Source organism: Acinonyx jubatus, chromosome A3, assembly GCF_027475565.1.
Source record: "Acinonyx jubatus isolate Ajub_Pintada_27869175 chromosome A3, VMU_Ajub_asm_v1.0, whole genome shotgun sequence".
Classification (NCBI taxonomy): Eukaryota; Metazoa; Chordata; class Mammalia; order Carnivora; family Felidae; genus Acinonyx; species Acinonyx jubatus.
The window spans coordinates 137,205,824-137,223,109 of record NC_069388.1 but is presented as its reverse complement, the minus strand read 5'-3'; the positions used below and the strand labels follow the sequence as shown (position 1 = coordinate 137,223,109).

The 17,286-nt window shown below is 54.7% G+C and overlaps 1 protein-coding gene and 1 pseudogene across 1 annotated transcript in view; both read left to right on the top strand.

Moving 5' to 3' along the window:
* The window catches only part of SNTG2 (syntrophin gamma 2), a 170,091-nt gene extending 153,373 nt beyond the window's left edge, over nt 1-16,718 (top strand). The window contains exons 16-17 of the mRNA XM_027077761.2: nt 755-865; nt 16,470-16,718. Of these exons, the coding sequence (XP_026933562.1) occupies nt 755-865; nt 16,470-16,604 (246 nt within the window). The 3' untranslated portion in view covers nt 16,605-16,718. The remainder of the gene's footprint in view (nt 1-754; nt 866-16,469) is intronic.
* Nucleotides 875-5,960, top strand: LOC128311333 (mortality factor 4-like protein 1; annotated as a pseudogene).
* Nucleotides 16,719-17,286: the final 568 nt, after the last annotated feature.

The window sequence follows — 17,286 nt, the reverse complement described above, 5'->3', positions numbered from 1 at the left end:
GAGCCGAGACTTCGCAGCTCTCACCTGAAGAGCAGTTTCGAGTCCTCCCTCTGCCCCATCGAGGCCCCGCGTACCCCTTTCTGGCTGCGTGTGGGAGTGTCATCTTGGGGGATGACCCCCCCCGGTAGGAGCCCTTGAGCTCGCCATCCGTCTGTCTGTCCATCGGTCAGAGGAGCCAGGCACAGGGTCTTTATTAGCTGCAGACTTTTTCTTCTATTAAACAACAAGAACTTACAAAGCACATCTCATGTCTGGAGAACCTTAGCAAACAGTAGTAACAGGTGACCATCCACCTTCTTCTTGTTGGTTCCAGAGAAACGAATGGGGAGTGATTTGCACATAGCCCCAGGTGGGAACATGTCCACGGGATCGAAGGTTTTCACCATCTGTGCTCCTGACCGTGTCTCATGCTCTGTAGCTACAAGTGGCCTCTGAATGGATTTTTAAGTCTTATAGGCAGAGAAAGGAGCATTGACCATAAGATGCTGGCCACCGGAGTATAGGAAGGAGAAAGTCGGGGTGGCGGGTGGGGAGTGTGGCCGTGGACGCCTGGAGCCCAGTGCACGGACAGAGGCGGTCCGTGTGCACAGACTAAAGGATGGGAAGGCGGATTCTGGTAAGTTATCACATGCTCAGGGCCGATAAGAAAATTAAGCAAATGTCTGCATCATAGAGTATTTAACGTATGACCAAATATGAATTAAATAAATGAGCTCCCGTTTCTAAATAACTGATTAATTTCATTCCTTTTCAGAATGTGCTCTGGAGATTTAAATTTTCTCAGCTTAAGGGATCTTCGGATGATGGAAACGCTCGCGTAAAGCTGCTGTTCCAGCATCCAGACACCAAACAAATAGAGGTGAAGGTAGGGAACCTTGTTTGTGCTGCCACCCGGCCACGTGCCACGTGAAACCTCAGAGGTCAGAGGATGAACACGTCAGTCCCATGTGCCACTGCCTCCAAGCCCAGATGGCCAGGACATCACTACAGCCCGTAGTCTGTGTCTCTCAGAGACACTTCTGTCTTGGGGTTGTGATCCCTGAACCATGTGAATTCATCCTACTGAAAATTAGAAGTTCCTTATAAATGTCAGTAGGGAATCAATATTTAAAAATACATGAGGGGCGCCTGGGTGGCTTCGACAGTTGGGCACCTGACTCTTGATTTCTGCTCAGGTCATGATCCCAGGGTCGTGGGATCGAGCCCCGACTCAGGCTCTGCATTGAGCATGAGAGCTGCTTAACATTCTCTCCCTCCTCCCCTCTCCCCTGCTCATGCTCTCTCTCAAATAACAATAAACAAACAAACAAACAAATAGGAGCAGCCAAATTGGAAGGAAAAGCTTTACAAACAGCATTACGCACAATTCAGATGATGACCAGACTCAATTAACAGGTCCTTGGACACAACCTCCAGACTCATCATGCTGAGCGGTCATCTTACTGTCCACAAAGGACGGGTTTTTCCGTGTTTAATGTACACATGTTGTCACCCAGTTTTAATGGAACTAGAGACAAACCAAAGTGTCAGTCTGATGCGCTATAGAAAAAGGAAGAAAAAAACAAAAATATGGGACCCACAAGCACATGTTGTTTGGAAACAGATCCAACGGTTTGCCTGGTTTTCTGATGAAATTAGGACGCACCACACGGGACACAGCTAAATCCAAAAGTCAGTTTCTAACATCTTTTTGTTGAGTTTAATGAAATAATGTTCTGTCTACTTTTTTTTTTTTAATTTTTTTTTAACGTTTTATTTATTTTTGAGACGGAGAGACAGAGCATGAACAGGGGAGGGTCAGAGAGAGGGAGACACAGAATCTGAAAGAGGCTCCAGGCTCTGAGCTGTCAGCACAGAGCCCGATGCGGGGCTCGAACTCACAGACCGCGAGATCATGACCTGAGCCGAAGTCGGCCGCTTAACCGACTGAGCCACCCAGGCGCCCCATCTGTGTCTACTTTTTAAGTACAACTGAAATTGTCAGAATCTGTTGACATTTTTATCTTCAGGGAGTGATAAAATCACAGCCTGAATGTAAATGCTGTCTAGGCGCGTGGGTCATGAGGTGTGTGACAGGGCAATGGAGGGGACAGCCGATCTAGGACAGACACAGGAGGTGGCTGCGATGGAGGGGTACAGAATCCGGGGGACTCTAGCCACCAGCAGAGAAGGGATCCCGAGAGCGGGGGGACTTGAGATAATTTTACGTTTGTGTCTGGCATTTTATCTGCACTGATATGTTGACCATGGGTCACGTTACCACTCCTTCTGGATGATTGATATATTGGCCTTTGAGGGGCAGGGGAGGAACGAGCAACATTTCCTGCTTAAATCCCGCAAACCTCCTAACCCAGCGCGTTCCGTGGGAGTGTGGGCGATGCCTTGGGAAGCCAGTCTGCAGCGGGATTTCACACGGTGGGTGTTCTAGCAGCATCTTCTGGAGTACCTGCTGACGTGGGCTCGTGCCTTCGTAACACCCAACCGCATACGTGATGTCAGAGTATGCTTTTGGCGGGTGCCAGCTCTCAACAGATCAAAACGCATCTGTTCTCATGTGTTAACGTTTAGTGAACTTTTGGTCGTCTGTGTTAATGATGGGAGGAGCTGGGAAATCTGAACCAGACAGTGTGAGATGTGGCACGTGACTTTGGGGCAGGCGTTCATCTCAGTATCTTGGTGGCACGTGTACAGGCTGGACGCGTTTCATTTTCCTCCCACGAGGACAGAGAGACCTAGGAGGTGGTGGGTCACGGGCAGACACACGCTCTGAAAGGCTGGGAGCTTGGACGGTTTGCAGGGCTGCCTTCATGATAGCAATACAGTTGGAAATCCGAAAACCCACCTGCACTCAGAGATGAGAGGGAGACACATAGAAAAGTCCCAGCAAACCCAACTGAGCACATCTCCACCTGACCTGCCCCTTCGCAGACCCCGAAGCTGCTGACGGCCTCCCCGAGCCTCCCTCCGGGGCAGCAGGGCAGAGACGAGGGCAGGTGACGTAGGGAGCCCAGGGGCACGTTGCTTGGGGCCCTGGCAGGGCCATGTGCGGTCTGTGCCGGTGACGACTGAGTGAGAGCGGAGTGGAGCAGAGGGCCTCCCGTAGCAGGACAGGGGCACAGCGGTTGTCGACAAACCCCCTTTGAGCCAACACTCCACGTGTATTACAGGCCGTGAGACACAGAAAAGGTTGGAAAGACCGGACGGGGAATCTGCATCTCAGGAGAGTTCTCAGGGTCGAGGCTCTGTTTGAACAAAGAGCCCTGGGGACTAACCTCTGAATGGAGAATTTATTTATTTATTTTTGCTTTTGCAAATACTGGGTGTGAGCACTGTGTGCCTTTTCTTCCAAGTCAGGAACGCGTAATTGCCTCCCAGAAAGTTATGTTCATCTTAACCGAATTTTCTAGTTAAGGGAGTGACAACTGAGGAATGAGTTTTCCCTTATTAGTCATTGAAAATGTCTCTGGACCCCCCAGCCAGCACGCCATGAGAACCGGAGGGGCGCAGGGTCGCGGGCACAGCGAGCACTCTGCACCCCTGCGTGCAGGTGCCGGACTCCATGATGCTCCCGCGGCTCCAAAGCTGGCATCCCACTGCTTTCTGACGACAAGGTTTGCCTGTCCTCTTCCTGCCTCCTTCTCCCGGAAAAGCCAAGGTGAAGGAACTCATCTCCTGTCGGCTCCGAGGCCGCGTTCCTCGAATGGGCTGCGGGTTAGGCCCAAGTCAGGAGCGTGCCACAGGGGACACAGTGCCCCCCCACCCTGGTTCCTTCGTCCCAACCTCGCCCTGGTGGCCGCCAGTGCGCCTGGCGCATCTCTGTGATTCCACATCTGCTTCTCAGCTGAGCCGCCAGAAGCAGCTGGACGTGAGCTTTTTAAACGGCATTTAATCGTGTTCTAAATTAGTAAGTTAACGAAGAAGGAGCAAGTCGGTATTGACGGAGCCTCCAGAGACACTCACAGAAACTGTTACCAGTTTCCAACGAGGAAGGTGCTCGAATTATCCCTAAAGTAAAAGACTCAGGAGCCCGAGCCACCTGTCCACACACATGGACCCGGGCCTCTGGCCGCGGAAGGCAGGGCACGGCTCCACGGACGGTAGGTGCGTCCTCGGGAGGAGCCCTGTGGTGACGCCTCCTGCCCGGCCTCAGGGTGTGGGCCAAACATGCCCCAGAAGGAAAGACGAGGGCGGACGTGGACGCAGATATACTTGAGGCGTCTGAGAGCGAGTAAAGGAGGTTGCGTTTCTGAAACTGAAGCGTGGCTGCTGAGCTCCGTGGCCAAGAGTGTTGGTGCCACGGCATTTGTCGTCCATACAGCCGACCCGGTGGAGGGGAGAGCGGACAACGGAGGGAGGGAGGCACGTGGACGGGCCACGGGGTGTTCCACGTGATGGCGTGAGCAGGAGGCGCCTGAGCCAAGCTGAGGTACATGTGCCCGCAGCCCCTTCCAGGATGTCTGTGCTCTTGTCTTCCACAACCTGTTCTCAGGGACGGGGACGCTCGAGCGACAGCAGGCTCACCCGCTCTCTGTCTCTTCCCCCCACGCCCCCTCGCTCTCCCAACCTCCCCCTCTCTTCCTTTGTCCCTCCCTGTCTCCCCTGCACCCTCTCTCCCCCTAAGTCCCTGTCTCCTCCCTTCCCTACTCCCCCTCTCTCTCCCAATCTCCCCCCACCCCCAACCCCTTTGCTGCCCCATCGGCCTGCTGAGTGGCTCATCCCAGAAATGAAGTTGCCTTCGGCTGCACGTGAGGTCAGCGGGCGCTGGCAGGTCGGGCCCGGGATGTGGAGCTGGTGGTGCCTGATGGTGCGTCCGACGCGGAGCTGGGTGGGGTAGAGAGTAGGCGGTGGTAGAAGGGGGAGGCGGGGGTGAACTGCTTACGAGCGGCGCCAAAACAGGAGCCCAAATTCCAGGAGGGCGAGCGAGTGCTGTGCTTTCACGGGCCTCTTCTCCGTGAGGCAAAGTGCATGAAGGTCGCCCTAAAGGACAGACAAGCGACATGCTTTATACGTTACAATGGTTGGAATAAAAACTGGGACGAACAGGTTCCAGAAAGCGGAGCACTCAACACGTGGACTCCAGTCGGCAGAAACAGCGGGAACAGGAGTGGTGTGCAGAGGGGAGACGAGAGGCACTGCCCCGGGGAAGAAGACGGCCGGCCTGCGGCAGAAAAGCGTTGAAGTGAAAACCAAAAAGAACAAACAGAAAACACCTGGAAATGGAGACACCTCAGCCTCCTCACAACAAAAGGGCCCGAGTGGATCCTACCACTCGGTAGAGAATGAGGAAACATCCGTGAACAGGGTTGAAGTGAAAGTCAAGATTCCCGAAGAACTGAAACCACGGCTTGTGGACGGTTGGGACTTAACTCCCCGGCAAAAACGGCTTTTATCTTCCTGCCAAGAAGAACGTGGATTCCATTCCAGAGGATTGTGCAAATTACAAGAAACCTCGAGGAAACACAGATAGTAAGGAGTCCGCTGTGAACGAGGTGGTGGCGGGACAGAGGAGAACCTCAATGTGATGCTGGGGACTCAGCTGCTCTCCAAATTTGAGAGGCCGCAGTACGCGGAGATGCTCGCAGGCCACGCGGACGCGCCCGCGTCCCAGGTGCACAGGGCACCGCATCCACCGAGGTGGTGTGTACGAACTGCAGCCGTGTTGGCTATACGCCTCTGGATGACAAGAGTCTCGCATTGTTGCTGAATTCTCTTCATGATTTCCTAAAGTAGCTGGCAAAGAATTCTGCAACCTTGTTTAGTGCTAGCGATTATGAAGTTGCCCCCACCCCCCGCCCCGAGTACCATCGAAAGGCTGTGTGAGGCGAGACGCTGACACTCTGTTTGAATTTCTGTAAACACATTTTTGTTCGGTCCTCCTCTCATACAAATGATGTCCTTTGCAAACGTTAGTGTACAAGAGAATTGGTGTTTGCTTTCTGTTTGATCCTAAACAGAGAAAACAAAAGGGGTTATAGCCCCTTTTTTCCTTTTTTTTTTTTCATTTCAGAGTCACTACCAACGTATTCAGTGATGGACAATGAGAGACATACTGTAGTGTTTCATTGCCCAGACAACAAAGCTGCTTTCGAATGCTGCTGGTTCTATCCCTTTGACACCATGCAGTTTTATGATACGTGTCAATGCCGTATGACAAACTGCTCTGACTCCTAGTGCCAAAGGTTCAATTCAGTGTATATACCTGAACACGCTCATCTGTCTGTGCTCCTTTTTTTGTGGTGCTTAAAGAGCCCATCCTGCAGGCCGGCCATGCTGTTCCTTAGGCATCGTCCCTTTGCTCCGATTGCTGAAGAATGGTGGCCTGTTTCATGGTTTTGTATTTGTGTCTAATGCACGTGTTAACATGATTGTGCAAATTACAGTTGTGTAGCTACAGTTTTCTGGAAAAGGCAATCTTTTAGGAATTGTTTTTCAGATCTTCAATAAATTTTTTCTTTAAATTTCAAAGAGCAAAAAAAAAAAAAGAAAAAAATGAAGTAGCCTTCAGGGGTCCAGGTGACGTCCTTGTCTTGGTTTTGAGCCCGTTGGGGGCCACGTGTCCAGAGCTAGTGTTCACACTGACGGAAGATGCAGTTGAACCGAATCTCTGAGCGGTGCAGGGAGCCGTGCCTCATCCCTCAGGCCCAGCGCTGTGGAGAGGACATCACCAGGGCAGAGACGGCGGTCATGTGCCGCTGGCACTCCGCCCCTGCGAGCCCAGCTGTGGGGGGGCTCCGTGAGGTCGGTAGGTCTGGGGTCATCACGGGACCCCCAGCACAGTGTTGGACGCCTGCTCCTGGAAGGCTCCTGGCGCCCCAGCTTGTGGCTGCGGCAGCTCAGTGAGGAGCATGGGACTCTCCAGCTCACCTGCCTTCCTTCCAGCTGGGACGTCATCGCACTCCCATTTCCAGAAGAAAGGCTATGGCGAACCTGCCCGTGGAGTGCAGCCAGCTGGCCCACAGCCACCAGGGCACCTCCACGATCCGCAAAACGCTTGCTCCCCCACATGGGGCGAGTAGGGTGTGCCAGCCATGGTCCCGCTGTCTCCAGACTTAAGACCGGTCCCAGCCTGACCCCCATGAAGCGACCCCGGCTTCTCGTCCGCTGGCCTCAGTCTGACCCCGTGGTCGTCAGCTCCTCCTCCAGGGAAGCGGTAGCCTCCCTGTCGACTCCATTCGGATGACCTGGGTCCAGCATCAGCCATGTCCACGGGCCTCTTGCTGGAGCACAGATCTCCATTAATGTCGGGACCTGGGGTGAATGAGATATTCGGGACTAGGGACGGACAACTATGTAACACACAGTGCCGCACGGCTCGTGCTCCCAAGCCCATGGCGGAGGGTGCCAGCGTCACAGAGTTACTGTTTCCTAAGAACTTTCTCTCCCGTTAGACTCCCTCTTCTTGATTATGGCTGCGCCATGGTGACAGCCCTTTCCTTAGAGAGGTTACATAACTGTAGGTGCCATTCCAATGGCCGTAACAACACCGGACCTGGGTTCCTGGCATTGGGAAGCCTGGTTCCGTCTGTGGGTCATCACCCACACAAGCATCTGGCTGTCCATTAACGAATGCTCCCTGCAGTTAGTGGTTTCTGGAAGCTTTGCTGATGTGCACGTCCTTTTTTTCAAAGTAATCTCTATACCCAATGTGGGGCTTGAACTCACAACCACAAGATCAAAGTCACATGCTCCCCCCGACTGAGGCAGCCAGGCGCTACTTGTACATGATCTTTTCAAGGAGACTTGAGAGAGTGGGCGTTCTCTCTGCCACTTTCTCTGTGGAGGGAGGATGTCATCATGGCTGTGGACATGGGGAAACTGAGGCCCGGGGTGCTTAATGCGAAGCTCACGTCACTCAGCTTCTATACGATAGAATGAAACGTGTGCACAGCCGTCCCCTCCGCCTGTCCCCAGCATTTCCCATGATGCCCCACGGAAGCCCTGTTTCCAGTAAACACGGGAGGGGAGGGTCCCCATCCCTCACCACCCACCCCGAGTCTACCTTCTGTCTGCGTGGATGTGTCCCGAGCACCACGCAGAAGTGGCTTCGTGTCTGGCCTCCTTCCCTTAGTGCCACGTGTGCAGGGTCCATCCACGTGGGACAGATGAGCAGTGTCCTGTTGTGTGGACGCACCAGGTTGTGTTCAGCCCCTGTCCACAGACACATGGCTGGTTCTGCCTTCCAGCTGCTGCGAGCGCTGGTGCACAAGCGTGTGCTCGGCGGTTCCGGGCGTGTCCCGGGGGCCACCAGGCTGACTTCCCACCAGCGCACGAGAGCTCTGGTTCCTCCCCACCCTCGCCCATCTGTTATTTTCTGTTTTGTGAAATCCCAGCCCCCTCGTGGGTGTGAGGCGGGGTCTCCTCTGGTTTTTATGTGAATGTCCCTGATGCCTAGTGTAGTGCAGCATCGTTTCTGAGGTTGTTGGCCACTCGTGCACCTTCTCTGGGGAGAGGTCAGTTCAAGTCCTTCCCCATCTTTTAGGAGAGCCATGTGTCTCTCTCTGGTTGAGCTGAGCGAGTTCTGTCTCCACACATGCTGGGTGTTAACCCCACATCAGAAACACGACTTATGGGTGTTCTCTCCTGTCTGTAGGCTGTCTTCACCTTGTACTCCCGTGAAAATGTCCTTTGATGCCAAAAGGTTTCAATTTTGATGAATCCAGTGTGTCCGTTTTCTTGTTGCCCAGCAACCGAGTGTTAAGCTTCCAAGTCCACACTTCATGGTGGCTCCAGAGTGGCAGCTCCCGTGGGAAGGTTCTCATGGGACGGCTCCCGTGGGGCGGCTTCCGTGGGACGGCTCCTGTGGGACGGCTCCCGTGGGGCAGCTCCTGTGGAGTGGCTCCATGGGACGGCTCCTGTGGGGCGGCTTCCGTGGGACGGCTCCCGTGGGGCGGCTCCCGTGGGAAGGTTCTCGTGGGGTGGCTCCTGTGGGAAGGCTCTCATGGGGCGGCTCCCGTGGAGTGGCTCCCGTGGAGTGGCTCCCGTGGGGCGGCTCCCGTGGGCAGGCTCCTGCGTGGTGGTTCCCTGGGCAGCTCCAGTTCCTGACTCAGCCTGCCAGCGTGTGCCGGGGTTCACAGCTGGTTGTGTGCTGTCCTCATGGCAGCTTGAGGCCTCCAGGAAGCCTGCCTTCTGCTCGAGCACAGGCTGCTCACGTCCCAGAGGTAAGAGAATCTGCACATTGCGAGGAGTAGGTTATTTTTGGTTTCTGATTTTTAAACTAGTGGGAACAAGAGGAGGCCACGAATACAGAGCTGCACCCCACCTGCTCAGCGAGCTGCGTCAACCCACAGTGACGACACCACGGGAGCCCATGGGCTTTCTTAGAAGGGGCTCAGTGACCCCTGGTGGCTCCTCTCTCCCGAAGAGTCTGAGTGGATTTCTAACAGCCGTGGCGTTACCAGTGCCGTGAGCCGCTGACGGGGCTGCCCCATCACCTTATGGGAACCCACGGCTGCCTTTGGGATTTCCAGACACTTCCTTTGCAAGACCTTGGTGTAAAAAATAAAGTGAAAGAGATCAACTTGCCTTCAAACTCAGACTTTCCGTGTTCATCTCACACGAAAGGAGCCAGTCCCCGGGGACAGGAATTTGATCTGCCCGAGCTGCCCTGAGTTTCTGGGGCTGGAGGATGGGCTTCTCACAGGTCCTGCTTCCCCACCAGCGGGTCCTGCACAGGAGCACGCTGGTAACACCCAGAGGGTTGGGCCGTGACTGGTGGTGCGGGCACTGAGCAGAGGCCAGCGCCCCCGGAGCCCAGCTCCCGGGACCCCACGCCAAGCGGCCCTGAGAGCCAGGGCACTGTGGCCCGCAGGAAGGTGGACATCAGCACACCACTGCTTGCAAGAACAGGAGCCTCCTGTCCCCGTCCCCACTCAACAGAGGACAGCGCTGTCTCCTGGTGATGGCCCGCCCGCTCCTTGGGAAGACGAGACGTTGCTGCAGAGGGCAGATGCCGTGCCTTCCGTGGGAACCTTCTCCATTGGTCCCTTGTCTCAGGGCCTCCCATGTGCAGGGCAGGGGGTGGATGGAGGCAGACCCGGCGTGCAGGTGGGGCAAGTCAGGAAATTCTGCACAGACAGGGATCTGCCGAAGGCCACACAGCGTCCAGCTGGATCGGGTTCACCCCTTCCTGCTCCAGGGGTCTGTGCCGAGGCATCGATGAGCTTCTGTCGTGATAGGAGGCTCACTCACTTCTGAGGCTGCATCACCTCCACCAGAAACTGTAAAGGTGCAAAAAGGGGTTTTATAGCCGCTGTCCCCAAGCACAGAGCTGTGCCAGCAGGTGGCGGACCCTTCTGGAAACAGGAAAGGAAGGAATGAGAGGGAACATGTGCAGGAGCAGGGGGCCAGGGATGGGGCTTGAGGGCAAAGGTCGGTATGGCCGCTCGGGCCTGGGCATGAGTACGCGGAACACAGAAGCCAGTGCGCTGAAGGCCACCAGCTCAGGTAGCAGGAATGTAACTTAAGTGGGACAAATGTGGTTTTTAAGGACGAGCTGCACCCATCGGTTCTGCCTGAAACACAAACAGTGCAGGTGTCATTCAGCCTGGCCCAGGCCTGGGCTGACACGTCCCTCTTCTGAGCCTTCAGAGGACACTGTCTGGCCCTCACCGCCTGTTCACGTGGACGTTGGTGCCCTGGCTGCCCTCGCAGGGCTGGGCTACGGACGGTGCCCACCCAGAAGGAGCACAGGATTTCTTTAAAAGGTGTGAGGGCGCCTGGGGGCTCAGTTGGTTGAGCGTCTATTGATTTCAGCTCAGGTCATGATCTCACACTTTGTGGGTTCGAGCCCCATGTGGGGCTCTGTGCTGAGTGTGGAGCCTGCTTGGGATTCTCTCTCTCTCTCCATCTCCCTCTTCCTCTCACCCCTACTCATGATCTCTCTCAAAAAGTGAAAAAAGAATTTAATGGGTGGATGGGTGCTTGTTGTAGCTGAACAGAAACAGACTTCACGTAGCGTCTGTGCACCGAGCTGTCTCGTTGGGTCTTCCCTAGCGAACCTTCATGTGTCGACAATAACAGCAGGTGCCGTGCGCCGTTATTCACCTGCGCACCTGCACAGGGGCATCCCCACCGAGGCCCGGGTGCCAGTGCTGGGGTCGCCGGCAGGGCACTTGCTGAGGATCACAGACGACTGGTTGTGGAATGAAAGCCAGGACCCGGGCAGCCCCGCCTCAAAGACCATCTCCTCTGTCCACGGTGCCTCCTCCGTGTTCGTCACTGTGTGGACACCCGGCCGTGTGGAGCGGTGAGCACAAGTTGCCCGTGTGTCTGGTCAGTGGTCTAAACACAGAGCCTGCACATCCTGAGTTAAAGAAAGAACCGGCCTGAGTCTGTGAATGACAGAATAGGACCCAAGAACCGGCCAGCCCACCAAGTGCTGTGGGCAAGTGACACAAGCCCATAGCCCGGGCCCATGTCCCCCTCTGTAATTGTCCCCAGTCCATTAAGGGACAAAGGTCAGACTCACTGGCTGCCCAGGATGAGGCCTCTTGGTTTCTGTATTTATTTATTTTTTTACATTTTTTAAATGTTTATTTTTGAGTGAGCGAGCAAGAGACAGAGTGGGAGCAGGGGAGGGGCAGAGAGAGAGACACACACAGAATGAAAGCAGGCTCCAGGCTCCCAGCTGTCAGCACAGAGCCTGAGGTGGGGCTCGGACTCACAAACTGTGAGATCATGACCTGAGCCGAAGTCAGACGCTTAACCCACTGAGCCGCCCGGGCGCCCCATCTAATACACTTATTTCTACTTTAGTTTTCTATATTAATTTCACAGGGAAAACCTTTACCAGCTCTGTGGGAAATTCACTTTGTTTATGCCTAAGAGAGTATGTGTCCTTGTCAGAACACGGGAATTTCCAAATAAAACACTTCTAACAGGAGAGAAAAGGAGGTGCCCTTCACAGCCTGGCAGCCCCCCTTGGCACATGTGAGCCCCTGTGGACTTGCTGCAGGCTCGAGACCACACTTGTGCAAACAGCCTTCCCGGAGCAGACGCTCGGCCTTCCAGTACGTGTCCCTGGGGGACAGACACACTCAGAGCTGTTGGGAGACTCAGACGTTCTCAACATCCTGGCAAGGTAACAGTGCCGAGCTTTCACATAAATAAAACTTAGGAAGTTATCATTCTGCTGTTTGCCGAAGAGGAAAAAGTGGATTCAAATATGAGCCAGAGAATCAGGCTTCCCGGCATGAGGCGGCAGTGTCATGAGGGGAGTCACAGAGGACGCGGCAAAGGTCACAGGGAGCGCTTTCCTCGAGGAAGAGGGGGACCCAACAGAGAATGGGAGCGGTCGGCCCCGGGGAGATTCCCAGCAGGGTTGGAAGGTGGGGGCGTGTGTCAGGGGGGCACTTTGAACAGGTCTCCGCGTGACCCGACGGTGGACGGGCTGGACTGTCCCCTCCCTGGCCTCTGCCATCCCAGGGAATCATGGCCTCCATGAGACTCCCTCTTTCCAGACCTAACCTGCCCCCCTCGGATGTTTGGGATCTTGGTTTTCCCACGCTCTGCCGGGTGACCCCTCACCTAGGACTCTGTGTGTCTGTCCCTGTCTGCCGGGCGGGCCTGTCACCCTGTCGCCCCTCCCCTGGGAGCAGGGCTCATGCCCCACCCCGTCCTTCCCACAGGTGGTGATCTCTGTCCCGAGGGTGTGGTGCAAGGTCTCCCCATCACACTCCGTGTGCGGTTCCGCACCTGCCAAGCTCTGGGGCCGGGCTGTTCCTCACGACTCCGTCTCGTCTCCAGTCCTGCCTGTGTGCGTCTCAGGACAATTACAAGGTGCGTCTGTTATCCCAGATGTTCATCCTTGTGTTCTGCCAGCATCCGTTCCCGTGTGGCTTTGCTCACTACCCCCGTAGCCTCTGTGTTGCCTTCGTGGGGAAGGGACAGGCTGAGGCTCCCGTGGAAGTGCCACCTGTGTGTGGATCGCTGTGGCCGAGTGGAAACTGTCCTCTTAGATGGTGGTGGACGTTCAACTGTCCCCTTGCACTGGGTCTCCGATGGCTGTTAGGGAAAGAGGGCACCTGACGCTGGCCACTGGGCTTTGGAAGGGACGTCCATCACCTCAGACACTTTCTGACAAATGCCACTGATTTGTGCACTGAGATGGAAATACGGATAGCGATGTGATTTCTACTGGAGGAGGTTTACTGGGGACACACAGGTGATTCTGACATCTGTACACTGATTGGACGCGTCACTCTTGCGATCGATGCCGCAGGCCTGGAGCAAGGACTGAGGAAGAAGAGTTGTCTCAGCGCCGGGCGACCTCATGATTCACGTCTGGAATTCACACATGGCTCTCTAAGAAGTTTTACTTCGTTAAGGAGAAGTTCTAGGTATTAAAACACTCAAAAGTTGATGATTATATAAGATGTGAGTCGTAGTCCAACTCATTATTTCGGCCACCGTGAAATATTTAACAACGGTTTCTAAAGATCTAGGTCATTGGGACAAACATGCCACCGAAGAAAGAGGCGTGGGCGAGGTGCTGGGGGCCGGCGGACGGGCTGAGTGCAGGCGAGTCCATCCCCAGGCGCGTGCGGCCTGGCTCTCAGGACCTCAGCAATCTTGTCTGTAAGATGCACACGATTTGCACCTGACGGTGCTGCAGGATGTGAGTGGGAGTGACCGACGGTGCAGGAGGACAGAACGTGCCTGAAGGACAGGCTTGAGGGTCCGCACAGCCGGGACAGTGTCGCGGGCGCTGCAGCCGCCGGGGAGGGCCTTCCTTCTGCGCCCTCACCAAGCACTCAGTCCTCCCTCCGTGTCAGTGACTTCAGGCGCCTCGTGTAGGGGAATCACACAGGGTGTGTTCTCTGTGGCCGGCTCGTTCCTCTCAACCTCGTGTCCTTAATCCCTGTTGAAGCAGGTGGGAGAAGTTCCTTCCTTTTAAGGCTGCACATGCTCCGTTGGGGACAGACCCCATTTCCTTCATCTGCTCAGCTGAGGGGGCCTCCACAATGCCCCATCCTAAGTCAAGCAGATCTGAGAGACCAAGCACACAGCATGGCCCTCCAAGAGACACGGCCTGGTGGACGACCCCCCGGCGACCCGCGCCTCCTTAGCCTTGTCACCGTCACACAGCTTGGGGAGGCGCTGCTCTGTGCGTACCGTCACACTTCACTTCTCCCCCAGTGCGGGCGGCTCTGTGTGGGGAGCTGTCCGTGGGGGTGGTTCTCTGTGGAGGGTTCTCCCTGGCGGCTGGGCGGGGAGGGGCTCCTCCGCCGGGGGCTGTCCATGGCGTCTGTGCAGGCTGGGCCTTCACTGCCCGGCGGGCATGAGGTCAGAACTCCACACACAACTGCTCAGGTCGATGAGTGTCACCGGAGAGCCTTGCTGGTGGCACGTGGATAGGACACCAGCCGGAGGTAGCTGGGTCTCTGGCTGCAGGTTCACGGGGCGCCTGCTTACTCAGTATCTGGAAAACCTAGAGTGGAGGCTTTAAATTGGCTCCTGGATTTCGACCCCGTCGACTGTGGTTTTGTGTGGAATTTACTGGTGTGAGCAGAGATTCTGTGTGTGCCTTCGACACGTGGGGCCAGAAAGTATCGATGTCGCCCTCAGCGGGCCTTCGTGCTAGAGGTGCCCGGCTCCTTGTTTCGGCGCCATGCACTTCCAGACAAGTCTTCTGGGAACTTGAAAAGCAGTTTCCAATTTGCAGATGTTAAACCAAGACCTTGAGGCGTATCGCGTGGACGTGGCAGCTCTTCTTTTGAAATGTCCCTTCAGGAAGCTCAGTAATTATGACTTGTAAATGCAGAAATTGCATTAGGTTTGTGTGAGATTTGCAAGAACCTCGTGTTCCTTCTAGCGAGAGACTCGTTAGTTCCTCTCCTCCGGGAAGACCACCATGACTGAGTCCCAAGGTGTGGGCACCACTGGTGGGCTGGCTTGGGGTGAGGTCTGCCATGAGGTCCAGGCAGCTTCTAGATCCTGTGGTGATGCGAGGGCTGCGGAGTGAGGTGATTCCTCAGGAACACGTAACTGTTAGCACGCTGTCGCAGGAGGGTGCACCTCGACCACTAAGACACCTTGCTGGTCATTACTCAGAAAGGGTGAAAGTAAGCAGTAATCAGTCATGCGGCTGTCAAGGTACAGATTCATTTGCCTGTAAAGAAGGAACTTAATCCAAGGGGCCCTTCTGGTTCCTGTACCTGGAATTGGTGGCTCCGAGCACAGGGACCTCATCGGCCCATCTGTGGGCAGGTGCCCCTCTGGGCGGGGTTCACCTTCCTGCAGATGCCCTCCGTGCATCTCAGAGATCCTGTCTTCAGAGGTGCGGAAAGGAGTGGGTCTGTGGAATAGACGAGCCAGCCTGTCCTCCTGGACAGTGACATGGCTCCTTCTGAGGTCGTGTCCACAGTGTAGAGCACAGGGGGTGTAGACAAGACTTAGTTAAGCTGTCAATCGGGTAGCAAGCATCTTAAAAGGGATTTTGATGTTTCCAACTATTCTGGAACTTTATTGTGCCAAAGTAGGAGAGAAAAAAGTCAGAGTAATGCATTTAAAGCTTTCTCTCCACGGGTAGAATGGGGGTGGGGAGGGCAGCCAGAGAGGACACACATGTCACCATCAGCAATGTTAGGACACTGATGACCCCGTGGCAGCTCACTTGTGCGGGTCCGTGGCTGACGAGCGCACTGGAGGGTCGTGGGCACCTGGGTGGGGCTTTCAGGAACAGGGAAGGCCGTCTGTGACTCCTTTTTGTTTCAGGTGCATCTGGGATCTTCTGCATGGGGACGGAGGGACCCAGGATTTTGAGTGTTTTTACTTTTATTTTCTTACCTGATGGGGCACCTCTGTCTCTGTAGGAAACCTGCCCCTTGGGCATCATTTCCTCCTTCTCCTTTTGGGCTGGTGACAGCCTGAGGGTGAGCCACGGTCCCGCCTGTGCCCGGGAGCCCCACGCGCTCTGCTCACCCGCTGCTGGCGGTTCCTTCCACGAATGGTTGCACACGCACAGGCATACACACGTGTGCACACATAACATATGCATGCACAGGCACGCACACACACACCACGGCTAACGCACAGTGGTCAGTCCTACTGAATTCTGAACACCAGGAGCCCTGCTATGCTGAGACCCCGTCACAACTTCGCCTAAGCACCAACCGGGCCAGGCGTCAGTGGGGCCTGAGTGAAGTCGCTCTACCCGGTCAGAAGCCCACAACCTGATGCAGACGGGGTCCGGGCGGCACCCAGAAGGGGCATCACCTGTATGAGATGCAAGAAGATGAAGCCGTCAGCCCGATCTGTCAGGGGTCCCTGCAAAACAAGTAGTGTCTTCCTGTTTGTGTCCCGTGAGACCGCAGGTGTCTGCTTGGACCTCAGTCCATCCTTATTCCATGTGTGTTTGTACTTGAGTGATTTTCTGGGAGCTCAAAAAGCGTAGCGTCTGTTACTTGTTTTTGTAATGTGCTTTTCTAAGACTCACAGCGTTTCATTTTATCTTCTTATTCTTCTTCCAGGAACTCGAATTCCCGGACCTGACAGCCGTTCTACACTGTGTTCACGCCTTCCTAGCAGCAAAGGTGGCCTCGGTGGACCCCGCATTCATGGACAGCCAGAGCTTCGCGAGGAAAAGTGCTTCTGCTGAGCGCTGAGCATTAAATTATTTTCTTAAGAAATGACTCTTTCCTGCATATATTACAACTCTGTGTGATTTTATAATGAGCCTCTAGTTGTGATACCAATAAAACGTGTCACTAGTTTCCAGAGACGCATCACGCTTCTTAGATCTGAGAGGCCAGGGCGCTGCTGGGTGGAGCTGCGTTCACACACGTCCAGGTCCCGGGAGATGATGCACCTCGCGGGCCAGTCTCTGAGTCAGGCCACGGTGGGCTCTGCCCTGCGCCCTCTGCCTCCCACATCACTATCCTCTAGATTGTATTTTCATAAAGTGTGAGAAAATCCTGAGAATCCCCTGCTTTACTGTCCTCAGACAGGGAAGGGTTTTGTCTTCCCTTTTTGTCAGAGGGCTGAGTAAGGGTGTAATGTGAGAAATGAGAAGTATGCGGGAAAGGAAATTAATTTCAATACTACCTTTTCATAAACTGGGTAATTACATAATGCATCACTTAAATGCTAATTTAAACGACTTTCCTAACCTGTGAAACATAGCCTTTATCATAGTTTCCTTGGTTTTTGTACTGTTTACCACTTCTAAGAAGGTTTGCTTTCTATTTTTGTCATTGGAAGCAACTTAATGAACCCTTGAATCTTCTTTTAGGGAGACAGACTGTACTCAAAGTCAAGGTCACAGCCTCATTTCTCATGGTTGTGAGG